This window comes from Caenorhabditis remanei, chromosome V (assembly GCF_010183535.1).
Source record: "Caenorhabditis remanei strain PX506 chromosome V, whole genome shotgun sequence".
Lineage (NCBI taxonomy): Eukaryota > Metazoa > Nematoda > Chromadorea > Rhabditida > Rhabditidae > Caenorhabditis > Caenorhabditis remanei.
The window spans coordinates 4,373,914-4,389,683 of NC_071332.1; the positions used below are offsets into that span (position 1 = coordinate 4,373,914).

General features: G+C 37.7%; 6 protein-coding genes across 6 annotated transcripts; 4 read left to right on the forward strand and 2 right to left on the reverse strand.

Moving 5' to 3' along the window:
- Positions 1-47: 47 nt before the first annotated feature.
- On the forward strand, positions 48-1,559 carry GCK72_017234 (uncharacterized protein; the record flags this gene model as incomplete). Its single annotated transcript, XM_003097543.2, has 6 exons — positions 48-102; positions 148-216; positions 284-842; positions 905-1,031; positions 1,323-1,412; positions 1,461-1,559. 6 exons carry the CDS (start codon positions 48-50, stop codon positions 1,557-1,559), a joined length of 999 nt encoding a protein of 332 aa, XP_003097591.2.
- A 209-nt stretch (positions 1,560-1,768) lies between these two features.
- GCK72_017235 (uncharacterized protein) lies at positions 1,769-5,535 on the forward strand (the record flags this gene model as incomplete). Its single annotated transcript, XM_053731964.1, has 8 exons — positions 1,769-1,984; positions 2,039-2,152; positions 3,597-4,185; positions 4,234-4,541; positions 4,730-4,850; positions 4,899-5,004; positions 5,048-5,321; positions 5,368-5,535. 8 exons carry the CDS (start codon positions 1,769-1,771, stop codon positions 5,533-5,535), a joined length of 1,896 nt encoding a protein of 631 aa, XP_053580877.1.
- Positions 5,536-7,355: 1,820 nt separating this feature from the next.
- On the forward strand, positions 7,356-8,322 carry GCK72_017236 (uncharacterized protein; the record flags this gene model as incomplete). Its single annotated transcript, XM_053731965.1, has 5 exons — positions 7,356-7,457; positions 7,513-7,633; positions 7,687-7,792; positions 7,837-8,110; positions 8,155-8,322. 5 exons carry the CDS (start codon positions 7,356-7,358, stop codon positions 8,320-8,322), a joined length of 771 nt encoding a protein of 256 aa, XP_053580878.1.
- Positions 8,323-9,411: 1,089 nt separating this feature from the next.
- On the forward strand, positions 9,412-15,153 carry GCK72_017237 (uncharacterized protein; the record flags this gene model as incomplete). Its single annotated transcript, XM_053731966.1, has 16 exons — positions 9,412-9,515; positions 9,562-9,654; positions 9,699-9,870; positions 9,982-10,110; positions 10,154-10,501; positions 10,548-10,668; positions 10,714-11,024; positions 11,087-11,313; positions 11,364-11,637; positions 11,685-11,834; positions 12,875-13,003; positions 13,485-13,832; positions 13,879-13,999; positions 14,045-14,331; positions 14,834-14,941; positions 14,986-15,153. 16 exons carry the CDS (start codon positions 9,412-9,414, stop codon positions 15,151-15,153), a joined length of 3,090 nt encoding a protein of 1,029 aa, XP_053580879.1.
- GCK72_017238 (uncharacterized protein) lies at positions 10,150-10,638 on the reverse strand (the record flags this gene model as incomplete). Its single annotated transcript, XM_053731967.1, has 3 exons — positions 10,150-10,283; positions 10,377-10,469; positions 10,602-10,638. The coding sequence occupies 3 exons, from the start codon at positions 10,636-10,638 to the stop codon at positions 10,150-10,152; spliced, it is 264 nt and encodes an 87-aa protein (XP_053580880.1).
- GCK72_017239 (uncharacterized protein) lies at positions 13,481-13,969 on the reverse strand (the record flags this gene model as incomplete). Its single annotated transcript, XM_053731968.1, has 3 exons — positions 13,481-13,614; positions 13,708-13,800; positions 13,933-13,969. 3 exons carry the CDS (start codon positions 13,967-13,969, stop codon positions 13,481-13,483), a joined length of 264 nt encoding a protein of 87 aa, XP_053580881.1.
- Positions 15,154-15,770: the final 617 nt, after the last annotated feature.

The window sequence follows — 15,770 nt, forward strand, 5'->3', positions numbered from 1 at the left end:
TTTTGAAACTGCGCTCCATTGCGTTTTTTAAAAGTTCAGGATTTTCCATGAATTACCGAATAACTGCTGTACTATTTGGAGTGGTTTTCTTAATTATAATATGTGAGTTATTTTGAAAATTTAATTTAATTTTTGAAAAATTTACAGTTATAAATGAAGATGGCAGAGCGTTGAGCAAAGCTGATAAACTATGTATTCAAAAGGAATGGCATCAGAGTATGTTTTTTTTTTGCTTTAGAAAAAAAACCCGAAATTATAATTAAATAAATTTGAATTTTTGTAGATCCCACAATAAAAGAGACCACAGACCATGGCTCCTCGTTTTTTATCGCTTTCGGTGATGTTCAAAAACGTATGGAATGGCTTCATCTACCTGAAATTGTGACCAGTGAGAAGAGTGAGATATTGATGTTAGTTCAATCGCGATCGGAGAATCTTGGAAGGAGGAATGTGTTGAGAAGGACTTGGATGGACGAGAATAGTAGTCAGATGACGAGAGAAGGAAGGATGAAGGCATTATTTCTAGTTGGAATAGTGCAGAAAGATGAGAATAACAAAAAAATATTGCTAGAGGAAGCAAAGCTGTACGGCGATCTTATTGTGGTGGATCTAATCGATAATTATGTGGGGTTGACTTATAAGACCATTGCATCCCTTCTGTATGCCACAAGTAAGGCTCCGAAATTTCAATTGATTGGAAAAATCGATGAGGACGTGGCGTTTTTCCCGGATAGACTGATCAACCTTCTCTATAACGATGTCATCGACACCAACACTTCTACTTTGTACGGAGAGATTGTAAGAGAAGGTGGAGAAGTGAATCATGATAAGAGTAAGAGGTGGTGAGTATTATTTTTGGGGGAGGGGCGGTTCTAGTCTCAAAAGAAGGAGATTGTTCTTCCAGGCACGTCACAGAAAAAGCATACAGGTGTAAGAAATATACGGAATGTTTGTCTGGTCCGTTTTACTTGGCAACGAGGAAAGCGGCATTGGATATATTGAGTGCGACGAAACATAGGAATTTTATATCGGTGGGTGTTTCATAAAGAGTGAGAGAGTGCGAGAGCGCAGAGAAACTAGAGTGTCTGTTTTCTCTGCGTCCTATTTCTATCTGGTCTTGCTAGAACTGTTATATCTCAAAAGCTAGAAGAGCTAGCAAAACGTTATCAACTACAAAAATGAAGATCTTTATTTGATCTACATACCACCTAAAAGTTGCCCTCATGGGACAGTCCAGGGCGTCATGACACACTTTAGAAGTTAAACAGCTTCAGAGTTTTACAACTTGACCTACAACTACACCAATCCCTCCACGTTTTCAGATAGAAGACGTCTTCATTACTGGCCTACTTGCTGATGACGTTGGCGTTACCCGTAAAAGTCTCCCAATGCTTTACATGCTTCCAGGAGACGTGTGTATTTTTTATTCTTGAAAAAAAACAAAATATACGGTTTTTCAGAAAACAGCCGAAGAAAAAACGGACATACTCGCCTGGCACACTTCCAAAAATAACGATCAATATATGGAGTTTCTCATGAAGAATTGGAGAACCACATGAATTTTTTCTAAAAATTTAAATTTGCGTGATCTCTTGACATTACGTGTAAGAATAAAAGTTTTGTTAAATTTGTTAAACTCGTAACCTTTACTGCTTATCTCCCCTCAATATCTAGAGCAAAGATCTAGAGCATTGATAAGCGTTTCGCATAAATAGCGAACGACTCCACCAGAATCTCCACTCTCTACTAGATTTTCAACTGCACCACCATGGCCCAATCTGTCCCACCAGGAGACATCCAGACCCAGCCCGTCGTGAAGATCGCCAAGGTGATCAAACCCTCGGCTCGACCACCACTTCGTGTCAATCCCTCGGCCCGACCACCAAATGGAATCAAGACCACCAACACGAAGCGTAGTGGTGTCGACTCACGGGACCCAATGTTCTGTCGTCCGTCTCTTTCTTTCAGGTCAGAAGGGTTTTCAGTCAGAAGGTAAGACCCCAGGGTTGGCCTCTCCCCCCATATCCCTATTTTCCAGCACATCAAGAACGACGGTATCAACGTCGAGCCGACGAACACCCCAGATGGTGCCTCCAAGCAATTCAGTCGTGAGTGGTCCCAAAAAGACGATATGGATCCGAAAAAGCAAGAGGTTGTGCCGAAGATGAAAAAAAAACTTACAAAAAAATGTTTGTATCCCTTTCTGTGTTTTTTGTCGTTTTCAGATCCACTCGGCTACTTTTCGCTACTGTTACGCAACACTAACGCAGCAGTCACTCGAGGACTGCTCGCCGGCTGCGTCAGAGGCGTGCAAGTGTTAAATGAAATCTGGATAGTTGTTGCATTAGTGCTGCCGGCGTCCTGCATGCGCTCATTGCTTCATAGCGGCTGACAATCGGTAAAAGTTTTCAAGTTTCTATTACCTGTAGACGTCCGGTGCCAAGTTCATCGACTCTAGAATTGAAAAAGAAAATTCCAACAATCAAATTCTGTTGGGAAACAACTCACATTTTCAGATCATCTCTTACAGAAAACGCTTCAAAGTGTTAGTTTTACTTCCAATTTGTCTTTCTCTGACTCGTTTTTACCATCCAGACACATATTCTTCTAAAATAATTTTTTTGCTTGACTTTGTTTTTTCGAATAGACACATAGGCAGATATCGTATTCTTATCGTATACTTTTTCCCGGCAGACAGACCACCATAAATGTCAAACATCGATGATCTCCGCGACCCGGAAAACATTCTAGTCTGTCTGATCTCTCACTTTTTTCCCATTTTCCCGCCGATCTTTGCATTATCAACGAGTTCAAAAATCCAGGGGAAAAACACAATTAACCCAGAAAACCGGTGAACCCTCCCGATTACCGAACCCCAGCGCACAAAATTTGCATATTCTATTGATGTTGTCCTCGTTTTACTTTTTGGTATAAAGTGAGGGGAGAAAGGTGGTAATTCACACAAGTGTCATCGTAAAAGCATGAGACAAGATATACAATGTCTGCGGGGTGTTGCTATTTTATTCGTGCTTGCTTATCATCTGTACCCAACACTTTTTGTAAATGGCTTCCTCGGAGTTGATATGCAAGTTATTCTTATCATTAGTGGGATCTAGTCTCTAAGTTTCAGATTCTTCGTGATTTCCGGCTACCTAATGGCCAAAAACTTGACAAAATCCAAACTAGAATCTGTTCTGGACATTTTCAAGTTCTACTACAGAAGGTTTCGTAGAATCCTCCCCTTGTATTATCTGGTGGTATTCATAACATTGGTTCTGGTTCATTTGTATCTCGGTGATTTTTGGTGGTACACAAATCGGAGGTACTCTTTGGCGTCATTGTTTCTAGTGACAAATCAACTTATTATTCATGACAGTGCGGATTATTTTAGGGAGGTTAGTAAATCTACAATAGGGCTGAACATGTTATTATCGAAATAAAAAAGTTCCGACATTTTTTCCTCGTCGGTGTTTGCGGACTCAAGCCAAAATTATCAAATTTTGGCTTGAGTCCGCAAACACCGAGGGGGAAAAAATGTCGGAACTTTTTTGTTGCGACAATAAACCTAATCCCAAAATTTCAAAAACAATTTGCAGTTCCTTGCCGACGGCTCCTCTCTAAACGCGTACATCCATCTATGGTCACTGGGTGTTGAAATGCAATTCTATCTTCTCGTCCCATTCATTTTCTTTGGTCTCCAATCATTGAAAAACGACTTGCTAAGACTTATTGCTGTTTCCCTAACAACTATCATCGGTTTCCTCTGCTTCGCATTCATCAACCAACAATTCGCCTTCAATTTCATGTTTCTAAGGTTATGGCAATTCTCAGCAGGATTTATTGCCCTGTTCTGGAAGAAAACAAGTTTCTATGAGTACTCTGAAAAACTTAAACCAGCAAAAATAGAAATGGTGTTACCTGTGGCTAAGGAGGACTTGGTGACCGTGTCTTTGTCAGTGATTGCTTTATGTATACTACCTTACAAGCTGGAAGTTTTGGTGTTAAGGCCATTGGTGACTTTAGCAACGGCGTTTGTTATAGCCAATGAATCTCAGGATAACCAATTCCTGAAATCCAAAACTCTATGTTACGTTGGAGATATTTCCTATGTGATCTACTTGGTGCATTGGCCACTCATTGTAATTTTTCTCACCTCCACGTTGAAAACGCATATCTGCTGTATAAGTGAGTAATTCCTTTTTAAGTTTCGGAAATTTCTACAATCGTTTGCAGTGGTCACTATTATCGCTGCTGTAGTACTCCACCACTTATTCGAGAAACAATATTTGAGACTTGACTGGAAAGCATTAGTCCTATTACTCTTCATGCTGGCTCTGAGTAACGCCTTCCTGCAGAATAGTGTCAGAGAGCACAGCTTCTGGAACAACACCTATCCGGATGAGATTCAATTGATAGTCAATAGGAATAAGGTGATGCTTCCAAACCTGTGGGAAACAGAACCTTCAAACGATACGTGTGCAGAGACTACACTGGAGGATCCGATAGAGAAGAAGCGAGTTTTTGGATACTGTAGATATCCGGTGAGTCAAAATGAATAACGTGTGAAACGATGTAATTAGTTGTCTGAAATCTTCAAAACTTGATTTTTGTAGTTGACAAATTTTTTGTACGGGCTGTTCCTACAGAGTTGTGGCACCTTTCCTAGAAACTTCTTAGAGATTACTTGTGCTCAAAACACTGTAATTTCGGATCCCTTTACTTTTTTCAGCGTGGCACTGGAAACATCTCCGTCATGATGATTGGCAACAGCTATGTCATGAACCTTCATGATCCTATCCGAGCTCAATTCCACTATAACTACTCAGATTTCAGATATATTTCTATAGGAGGTAATCTTCCTATTTTTACAGCAAACTCTCTCTATACAGTGATTTCAGAAGGTTACGGGTTCTATTCCGACAATTATTGGTCTGGAATCGCATTGGACATTTTTAAGAAGCATGTAGAAACACATAGGCCGGATGTTCTTTTTGTATTGGCTAGGTTAGTTTTTAAATGACTTCTCTGTTATTTAGGAACCTTCCAGGTACTCTCCGGCTATCAGAACACAGTTCAAAGAACCAGATGCTTTTGTGGATCAGATGAATACGAATATCGAATTTTTGGAAAGATTCGTAAAGAAAATTTATATCCTGGGCTCCCATCCACTTTATAATTTGAACTTCCTCAACTTCTTTTTGCAATACGCAGTCCAGCGACAATCCGAATTGGAATCCCTTCATCTAAACCGACTAAAAGCGGATGAAGAAATGAGATATGTCAAAAAGCGGTTTAGTTTGATAAAGTGCAAAAAGTGCCAGGTGAGTAATTAGCTATAATCAACCTTACTGTTTATTCCCATTTCAGTTCTTCGACCTAAGCCACGTGTTTATTGAAAACGACAAGTACCTAACATTCGATAGGGACCAGATGCTATCTTATGTTGACAACTCAATTCATCTCACTGGTCCTGGAATCAAGATGTGCGAGCCTGTATTTCAGAAGGTTGCTAGGGAGGTTATGGACACTATTTGAATGGAATTTGGTGGTTTCGACGGGTACAATTCAGATGATTGTTTGTGAATCTCTTGGAATTTTTTGTATATAACTATCTCATTTCAATAATAATAAATATCCTCTTTCTCAATGTTGGTCAAAAAGTTTTGGGCAAAATGCTAGAAAAAGCGTCAAAGGCGCGACAGCCAACATGTCCCTGAGAATCTCTATAGTTTGAACGTTTTCCATCACTCAGTCTGTAGGAATAAACTTTTTTAAATAATAAATGAATCCGACCATCCTGCCTCTACCGTTAATTGAAAAGTTTTATTCCCGTCGACATTTTTCTTATTATTTTTTTTCGAAACATCCTGTTGCATATCTCAGGAAGGTTGGATCAAAACAGACTTGCAACTTTTCATTTCACAAAGACCTCCTTTCGTTCTCCAGATGCGGTTAGATATACAATGTTTGCGTGGGATAGCTATCATACTGGTATTCCTATTTCACATATTTCCAACTATCTTTGTGAATGGGTTCCTAGGTGTTGATATGTCAGTGATCCCTGTTAATTGGGTGATTTAATTAAACAATTTCAGATTCTTCGTTATATCTGGGTTCCTAATGGCTAAAAACTTGACAAAGACCAGAATTAACAGTTTGAATGATTTTTTGAGGTTTTATTATAAAAGGTGAGATTTTTGAAGCTTAGAATCAAGTAATGCTCAACAAGTTTTAGATTCCGAAGAATTCTCCCGTTATACTACCTTGTTATTTTTATGACTCTCATCCTGGTTCATTTTTATTTAGGAGATTATTTATGGGATAGCAACAATAGATACTCATTGGCTTCCTTGTTCCTGGTAACTAATCAACTAATTATCCATGACCAGGGAGATTATTTCAATGAGGTAATTGCAATAAGCCAATTTTAAATATTTTGAGTATTTTAGGCTTCTTCCATAAACGCTTTCTTACATCTTTGGTCCTTATCCGTTGAAATGCAATTCTACCTCTTGGTCCCGTTTATTTTCTTGGGATTACAAATCTTGAGTCATGATTATTTAAAGGTGAGGTGAACTCAATTCAAAACTGCAATATTTATAAATTTAAAACACCCTGTTTCAGCTGATCGTTGTCTCCTCAACAACTTTTTTTGGCTTCATTGCATTCGCTCTAGTCCTACAAAAATTCGCCTTTCACTTCATGTTCCTCCGACTCTGGCAGTTTTCAGCAGGGTTTATTTCTCTATACGTACTAAAACTCAAAGGATACAAAACCGATGTAGCATATGAACCAATTTTCAAGATCCCATTTTACAAAGATGACTTTCTTATTATTTCTTTATCTATCATAGCTCTATGCTTCCTGCCAACAGAAATCAATGTGTTATTTTTGAGACCATTGGTTACCCTGGCAGCTGCTTGTGTGATCAGTTGTGAAATTGAGAATAATATAGTAAGAATATTACAGAAGATATTTGAATAAATATTCATATTTCAGATTCTGTCATCTAAAATGTTAGGCTACATCGGAGACATCTCTTATGCAATGTATCTTGTGCACTGGCCGTTAATTGCGATATTTGTGCCTTACACCGTTAAAAATTATATATTTTTAATACGTGAGGTACCTCAATACTGGCGTAGAACTGCAATATTATTTCAGAGGCCATCTTCCTGTCCTCCATCGTTTTCCACCACATTTTTGAGCGAAAATACCAAAAAATGCACTGGAAAACCCTGGCGCCTCTCTGTTTTGTCCTTATTTTAGCAAACACCTTACTTCAAATAAATATAAGAAGTGAGAGCAAATTCTGGAGCATCAAGTACCCTGCAGAACTCAGAGAGATAGTTGAGATGAACAAGGCTCAAAAGTCCTGGGTGAGGGAGTCAAAAAGAAATGAATGTGTTGAAGAGAAAAATCCACCGTATGGAAGTTATGGTTATGGTTCTTATAAGGTGAATTTGAGTTTTGTTTTTCAATTGACACTTATTCAAACAGAAAATTTTGCAGGGTGGCAACGGAAGCCTCTCTGTAATGATGATTGGTAACAGTTATGTTTTGAACTTCCGAGAAGCAATTAGGGAGCATTTTAATTATAATTACTCCTCTTTTCGGTTTAGCTCTGTTTCAGGTATATATATTTATATTGGGTTATAAATAGGACTGTTTAATTTTTAATTTCAGGAGGAGTAGGTTTCTATGCAGACTCTCCTCAATCCAGAGCAGCTTTAGAGTTCTCTAGACAACAAGTAGAGAAATACAAACCTGATGTGCTTTTCATAGTTGCCAGGTAACAAAAAATCAGTTTCTATAAACTGAATAATATTTCATCAGATACCTTGAATCGGTTAGAGCACCCATTCAAGAGGATGATGAGCTATTGCACCAGATGAATGAGAATATAAGATTTTATGAGCAATTTGTGAAGAAAATTTATATCCTGGGATCGCACCCATTATATAAACTGAGTTTTATGAATATATTCTTACAAACTATCATGAATCGCCCGGAGGACTTGGAATCTTTGCACTTGGACCGGCGAGAAGCTGATCATCTCATGCGAAACGTAAAAAAACGGTTTAGTATGGTGAAATGTACCAAGTGTCAGGTAGCCCATATTCCTGTGGCATAAAGTGAAAGTTCAATTTTCAGTTTTTCAACTTGAGTCATGTGTTTTTGGAAAACGACAAATATCTAACTTTTGATCGAGATGAGATGCTCTCGTATGTGGACAATACCATTCATCTGACTAGTGCGGGATTGAAATTGTGTGAGCCGGTTTTGAAGAGAGTTGTCAAGGAAGTTATGGATGGCTTATAATCTTTACCCAGCTTTTCACCTGTGTCAAGTCATCTGTGAATCTTTTTTGGAATGAATGTTGTTACGCAAAGGAATATTGCCCAACTTCCATAACTCGTCCCACTCAAATTACATTCATGAACAAAAATGGAGCGATGAAGAGTTTCATCACCCCCATCTGGATACGATACTACAAGTTTCAGATCTAAAGTTTCAGATCCTAAAATCCATTTCACAGAGGCATGTGTTCATTGTTAGACCTGTCATGTACTGGAATCCATACAAGATATATAGGAAACTTCAGAACCGCTCGAAAGGTTATCAACTTTGCCTGATTTTAGTGGAAAATGACCAACTTTGCTGAAACAGAATGATTTCAGCGCACATAACCGAAATTTTGGGACTTTTCTCTTTGACAACCTGTAACATTCAAGATATTGTCCCTATGGTCAACTACAAAAATGGTGCGCTATTTTTGCATCATCTGAGGACTCAAAAAAATTATATTGTCTCAATATACGATTTTCAGTAAAACTTGGAACTCAAAAAATTCTGTTCGTTAGTAGTGTCTAGTCTGCAAATTATTCAGAATTCCTATCCATCATTTTGTCCAGAAAATCAAGACTGTTCCTCGGCAGCTTCAGCTTTTTGACCATTAGAGTGTCCTTACAAGATTTTCTCAAGTAGTCTGTCTTTGCACGTTCTCTTTTTGTAGTCTGGATTCATTAGGTGCTTCCGACACTCGTGTTTTGCTTACTAATAAATTTTTTGAACTGAAAATTGTCAATTTGTGACTGAAACCTTAGTGAACCCTCAGTTCAGATTTAGGACGCACCATCATGAACAACACCCAAATATTTTCTCAATCCTAGAATGGTCTATTTTTCCAACGTATGTACTCTGGTTTCCTCATTCACTTTTGTAATTCGGATTTGCTGGTTTCTCCTATGCAATCATCGGACACAATTTTCGGATGAACTTTTCACCTTCCCCGCTAGGCGGCAAATCACTTTCGAAAGTCACTGCCGGCTTAAGATGCCTACAGTACATATATATAAATAGATGCCCTTGATCGGAAAAGATTTTTCTTTGGAAACTTTTTTCCAAGAAATGAGACAAGATATACAATGTTTGCGAGGGATAGCTATCATACTTGTATTCCTCTTCCACCTGTTCCCAACTTTGTTTGTCAATGGATTCCTAGGAGTTGATATGTCAGTGATACCTGTTAATTAGGTGATTTAATTAGTTAGTTTTCAGATTTTTTGTGATTTCTGGATATCTGATGGCTAAAAATTTAACAAGAAACGAATTGAAAACTTTGAATGACTTCGCCCAGTTTTATTACCGGAGGTTTGTTAAATCCTCCTGAATAATGCATACATTCGAATTTCCAGATTCCGAAGAATTCTCCCCTTATACTACTTTATTGTGTTCATAATTGTGGTCATGGTTCATTTATACCTAGGAGACTATTTATGGGATAACAATAATAGATACTCATTGGCTTCATTGTTTCTGGTCACTAATCAACTTGTGATTCATGATCAGGAAGACTATTTTAGTGAGGTAACGTCACGTATCGTGTTACCGTATACCATAGCTGTGCCAGTTTGCTAAAAGAGTGATTGTCTATTAGAGGATGTCAGTATAATAAAGTGAAAACAATCAATGTTCCAGTTCCAAGCGTCCGCTACATCCGTCAACGCTTTCCTCCATCTCTGGTCCTTATCCGTGGAAATGCAATTCTACCTCCTCGTACCATTCATTTTCTTTGGTCTCCAACATTTGAAACACGACTATCTGAAAGTAAGTCTTCAGTTCTTCAACACCTTTATCATCGAAATTTCAGTTCATAGCCTCCTGCCTCATAACAATATTCGGCTTCATCGCGTTTGCTATGATTCTCCCGAAATTTGCCTTCAACTTCATGTTCCTCCGCCTCTGGCAGTTTTCAGCAGGATTCATTGCGTTTTTCTGGTCTAAAACTAAGACAAATCTACGTGATAATCTGAAAATTAAAAGAGAAGCAACAGAGTCAATTTTTAAGTTCCCATTCACCGAAGATGACTTACTGACAATATCTCTAACAGTCTTGGCTATCTGCTTCTTGCCAAATGAGCTCAATGTACTGTATTTCCGTCCTATCGTTACTATGGCGACTGCGGCTGTAATTATTTGTGAATCTCAGAATAATATGGTAGGTAACAACAATTTTAGCTAAAAATATAGTTCAATTTATGTAGATGTTGTCTTCTAATCTACTTGGATACATCGGGGATATCTCTTATGTGTTATACCTTGTACACTGGCCCATGATTGCAATATTTGCACCATACTCACCACAAACTTATATATTCCTTACTGGTAAGTTACAGTAGTTGTGATTTCCCACTCTATAACAAGTTTCAGTGACCACCTTCCTCTCCTCCATCATTCTTCATCACATATTCGAACAGAAGTACTTGAAAATGGACTGGAAGACTCTAGTACGATTTCTGTTTGTCCTGATTATGGGAAACGTGTTTTTACAATCGAGTGTAAGGGGAGATATCACTTTCTGGAACATGACGTACACTGATGATGTCCAGAATATAATGATTTCCAACAAAGCACAAATTCCATGGTCATGGCTTTCTGAAGAGAAACGAGATGAGTGTGTTGAGGAGCCCATTGGAGAGGATATAGAGAAACACAAAGTTTTTGGATACGGGTCTTGTGTGGTTCGTAACTTTCTTTTGATTTTTTTTCTATTCTGGTGATATTTGACTTTTGAAAATTGCAGCGCGGCAATGGAAATCTCTCCATTATGTTGATAGGCAACAGTTATGTGCTAAGCTTCAGGAATCCTCTTCGAGAGCAATTTGGCTTGAATTACTCAACTTTCCGGTATAGTTCTTTATCAGAAGGTTACGGTATCTATGCAGACACTGTGGCTTCACGTTTAAGTCTGGAAATAGCTAGGAGACAAGTTGCTCGATACAAACCGGATGTTCTTTTTATATTTGCAAGGTTAAACTCAGCCATATATTTCTTTTCAAACAACAAGGAGAGGTTTTCAGATATTCGCCATCAATTAGAGATCCGATTCGAGAAAATGATGATTATATCCAACAGATGAATGAAAATATAAAATTCTACGAGAAACTCGTGAAGAAAATTTATATCCTGGGATCCCATCCATTGTATAAAATGAATTTCTTGAGTATATTTCTGCAAAATGTTCAACATCGGCCGGATGATATGGAATCCTTGCATATGAATCGAAGGGAAGCTGATAAGGTGATGATAAATGTAAAGAAAAGATTCAAAATGATTAAATGCTCCAAATGCCAGGTAGTTTCCGTCAAGAAATCGTTAACGATGAAATTTTCTAATTTCAGTTCTTCGACGTGAGCCACTTGTTCGTGGAAGACAACAAATACCTCATGTTCGATAGAGATCAAATGCTTTCTTATGTAGATAACACACTTCATCTCACTCACGCTGGTCTGAAAGTCACTGAGCCGGAGTTGAAGAGAGTTGCCAAGGAAGTTATTTCAAATGAAATATATTCTAAATAAACATGTTTCCTGATTCCAAAGTTATCAGCCAGCTTATTGGCTGGCTAATTAGCCTTTTAAAGTTCCTTGACCACTTCTTAAGTCTCTTGCCACTTCTGTTTATATGTAGTTTGGAGACGCTTCCTCCACTCAACGCTTCTTTGTTCTTTTCATCTTTTGGCCTTTGCGGGAGATATCTTTGAAGTCCATTGCAATCAACTAAACCGCTGTTCTTTGTATGTAGCATGGATTTTATTCGTCCATTCTCTTCCGTGCCGCACGGAAAATACACGTCTTTTTGAACTATTCATCTCCGGCTTGAGATGCCTATATGAAATACATATAAATAGACGTCCTGGATAAAAATAGATTTTTTGGAAACTTTTTTTCAAGATATGAGACAAGATATACAATGTTTGCGAGGGATAGCTATCATACTTGTATTCCTATTTCACCTGTTCCCAACTTTGTTTGTCAATGGATTCCTAGGAGTTGATATGTCAGTGATGCCAGTTAATTAGCTGATTTAATTAGTTAGTTTTCAGATTTTTTGTGATTTCTGGATATCTGATGGCTAAAAACCTAACCAAAAACGAATTGAAAACTTTGAATGACTTCGCACAGTTTTATTACCGAAGGTTTGTTGAAAACTTCTGAATAATATATACTTCAAAACTTTCAGATTCCGAAGAATTCTTCCCTTGTATTACTTTGTTGTGTTCATTATTGTAGTAATGGTTCATTTATACCTAGGAGACTATTTATGGGATAACAATAATAGATACTCATTGGCTTCATTGTTTCTGGTAACCAATCAACTCGTGATTCATGATCTGGAGGATTACTTTAATGAGGTAGTGTTACTTATCGTGTTACCGTATACCATACAGTATACCGACATGCTTTCAATTTTCAATAGATTCACGTATAACTGAGTTTTCATAGCCTTGGTAGCTGTGCCTGTCTGCTAAAAGGGAGCTGGTCTATAAGAGGATGGCAGTTCAGTAGAGTGAAAACAATTTATGTTCCAGGTCCAAGCTACTGCTACATCCGTCCACGCGTTTCTCCATCTCTGGTCCTTATCCGTTGAGATGCAATTCTACCTTCTCGTACCATTCATTTTCTTTGGTCTCCAACTTCTGAAGCAAGACTATCTGAAAGTAAGTCTTCAGTTCTTCAACACCTATATTGAAATTTATTTATTTCTTCAAAGGGCGGAAACCACTGACATGAGAAAATGGAATGGTTTTTGGATTTACATGTAAGAGATGGTTAGTAAATAGAGAAAGAATACATACATAATGATAATGGGCCTATTCTAGCGGTAGCAAAAAAAAAAAGGAAAAAACTACTTTTTATTAAAGAAAAAATAGTTTTCTGCACTTTCTGCTACCTCGAGATTAGCTCCACTATCCATAGGAGGTAAAGTAAAGTTAATAATTTGTTGGGTTTAATGACAGGAAATGATTGAGATCATATTTAAATATTCTGCTCTTAAAGACAGCTGTGCTCGGTTTAACCGGAAACACCAATTCTGATAAAGAATTCCAACAACGGAGAACTCTATTAGAGAGTATTTGAGAAGATAATTTATTCGAGTTCGTAGTTAGAGATTTGAGATATTTATCATCAAATTTTTAGCTCATAGCCTCCTGCCTCATAACAATATTCGGCTTCATCGCGTTTGCTATGATTCTCCCAAAATTCGCCTTCAACTTCATGTTCCTCCGACTCTGGCAGTTTTCAGCAGGATTCGTTGCGTTGTTTTGGTCTAGAATTGAAAAAAGTATACGTGATAATCCGGAAAACAAAAAAGAAGCAACAGAGTCAATTTACAAATTACCATTCATCAAAGATGACTTACTGACTGTATCTCTAACAATCTTGGCCATCTGCTTCTTGCCAAGTGAGCTCAATGTACTGTATCTCCGTCCTATCGTTACCATGGCGACTGCGGCTGTAATTATTTGTGAATCTCAGAATAATACGGTAGGTTACAACGATCTTAGTTAAAAATTAAATTCAATTCATGTAGATGTTGTCTTCTAATACACTGGGATACATCGGGGATATCTCTTATGTACTATACCTTGTACACTGGCCCATGATTGTAATATTTGCACCATACTCACCACAAACTTATATATTCCTTACTGGTGAGTTACAGTAGTTGTGATTTCCCACTCTATAACAAATTTCAGTGACCACCTTCCTCTCCTCCATCATTCTCCACCACATATTTGAACAGAAATACTTGAAAATGGACTGGAAGACTCTAGTACCTTTCCTGTTTGTCCTGATAATGGGAAACGTAGTTTTGCAATCGAGTGTAAGGAGGGATAGCACTTTCTGGAACATGACATACACTGAAGATGTCCAGAATATAATGATTTCTAACAAAGCACAGATTCCAGCGTCATGGCTGACAGAGGAGAAACGAGATGAATGTGTTGAGGAGCCTATTGGAGAGAATATAGAAAAATACAAGGTTTTTGGCTATGGTTCTTGCGTGGTTTGTCATTCTCTATTGACATTTAAACTTTTATAATGTTGCAGAACGGCAATGGAAGTCTCTCCATTATGTTGATAGGTAACAGTTATGCGCTAAGCTTCAGGAATCCTCTTCGAGAGCAATTTGGCTTAAATTACTCAACTTTCCGGTATAGTTCTCTCATAGAAGGTTTTGGTATCTATGCAGACACTGTGACTTCACGGTTAAGTCTGGAAATCACTAGAAGACAAGTTGCTCGATACAAACCGGATGTTCTTTTTATATTTGCACGGTTAGATTCTGTCTTTTTAATCAGCGAAGAATGATTTTCAGATATTACCTATCAATTAGAGATCCAATTCGAGAAAATGATGATTATATCCAACAGATGAATGATAATATAAAATTTTACGAGAAATTCGTAAAGAAAATTTACATTCTGAAACCCCATCCATATTACAAATGGAATTTCTTGAATATATTTCTGCAAAATGTTCAGCATCGGCCGGATGATATAGAATCGTTGCATATGAATCGAAGAGAAGCGGATAAGATGATGATAAATGTAAAGAAAAGATTCAAAATGATTAAATGCTCCAAATGTCAGGTAGTTTCATCAGGAAATCTTCAGAGAATAATTTCTAATTTCAGTTCTTTGACGTGACCCATTTGTTCGTGGAAGACAACAAATACCTCATGTTCGATAGAGATCAAATGCTTTCTTATGTAGACAACACGCTTCATCTCACTCACTCAGGTCTGAAAGTCACTGAGCCGGAGTTGAAGAGAGTTGCCAAGGAAGTTATGGATACTGTATAACATGTCAACTCTCAGAAAACTATTCACTAATAAATTGGGAAACAGATGAAAACGAATACAAGTATACTTGCAATCCCTCGCAAACATTGTGTATCTAGCCGCATAGTTAGATGAAATTAGTGAGAAAAATTTCCTTATTCCAAAATGTTTTCTGAAAACTAGAACGTCCCAAAAAACACTTAAACGTCCCTTGAAACGCTTACTATATAATGACTTACACAATGTTTCAAGATACACAACATGATGTATATCGCTGGAAAGCTGACGTTTTCTTAATTCCGAAACTATCAGGAATATTTGATGTGACCGTACAGGGAAGAAGGTGCACACACTGAGGGGGCTTGATTGGTCAAGAAGTAAAAATAACAGTGGATTATTTAAAAAATGGTATGGGTGAGATAACACATTAAAATTTAGAATTTAAGGTTCCGATGAAATGGCAAGGTATCCTGAATGGCACGATGCCATCTCAAATAAAATACAATATAATTGTGATATATGTATTTTGGGCTCTGTTGGTATTGATTCAATGGAGAAAACGTGTTTTATTCACAGCATCCTTTACGAAAGTGTTTTCTAATCGCAATGATTTTCAAAGACATATCCCGTCTTTGCGG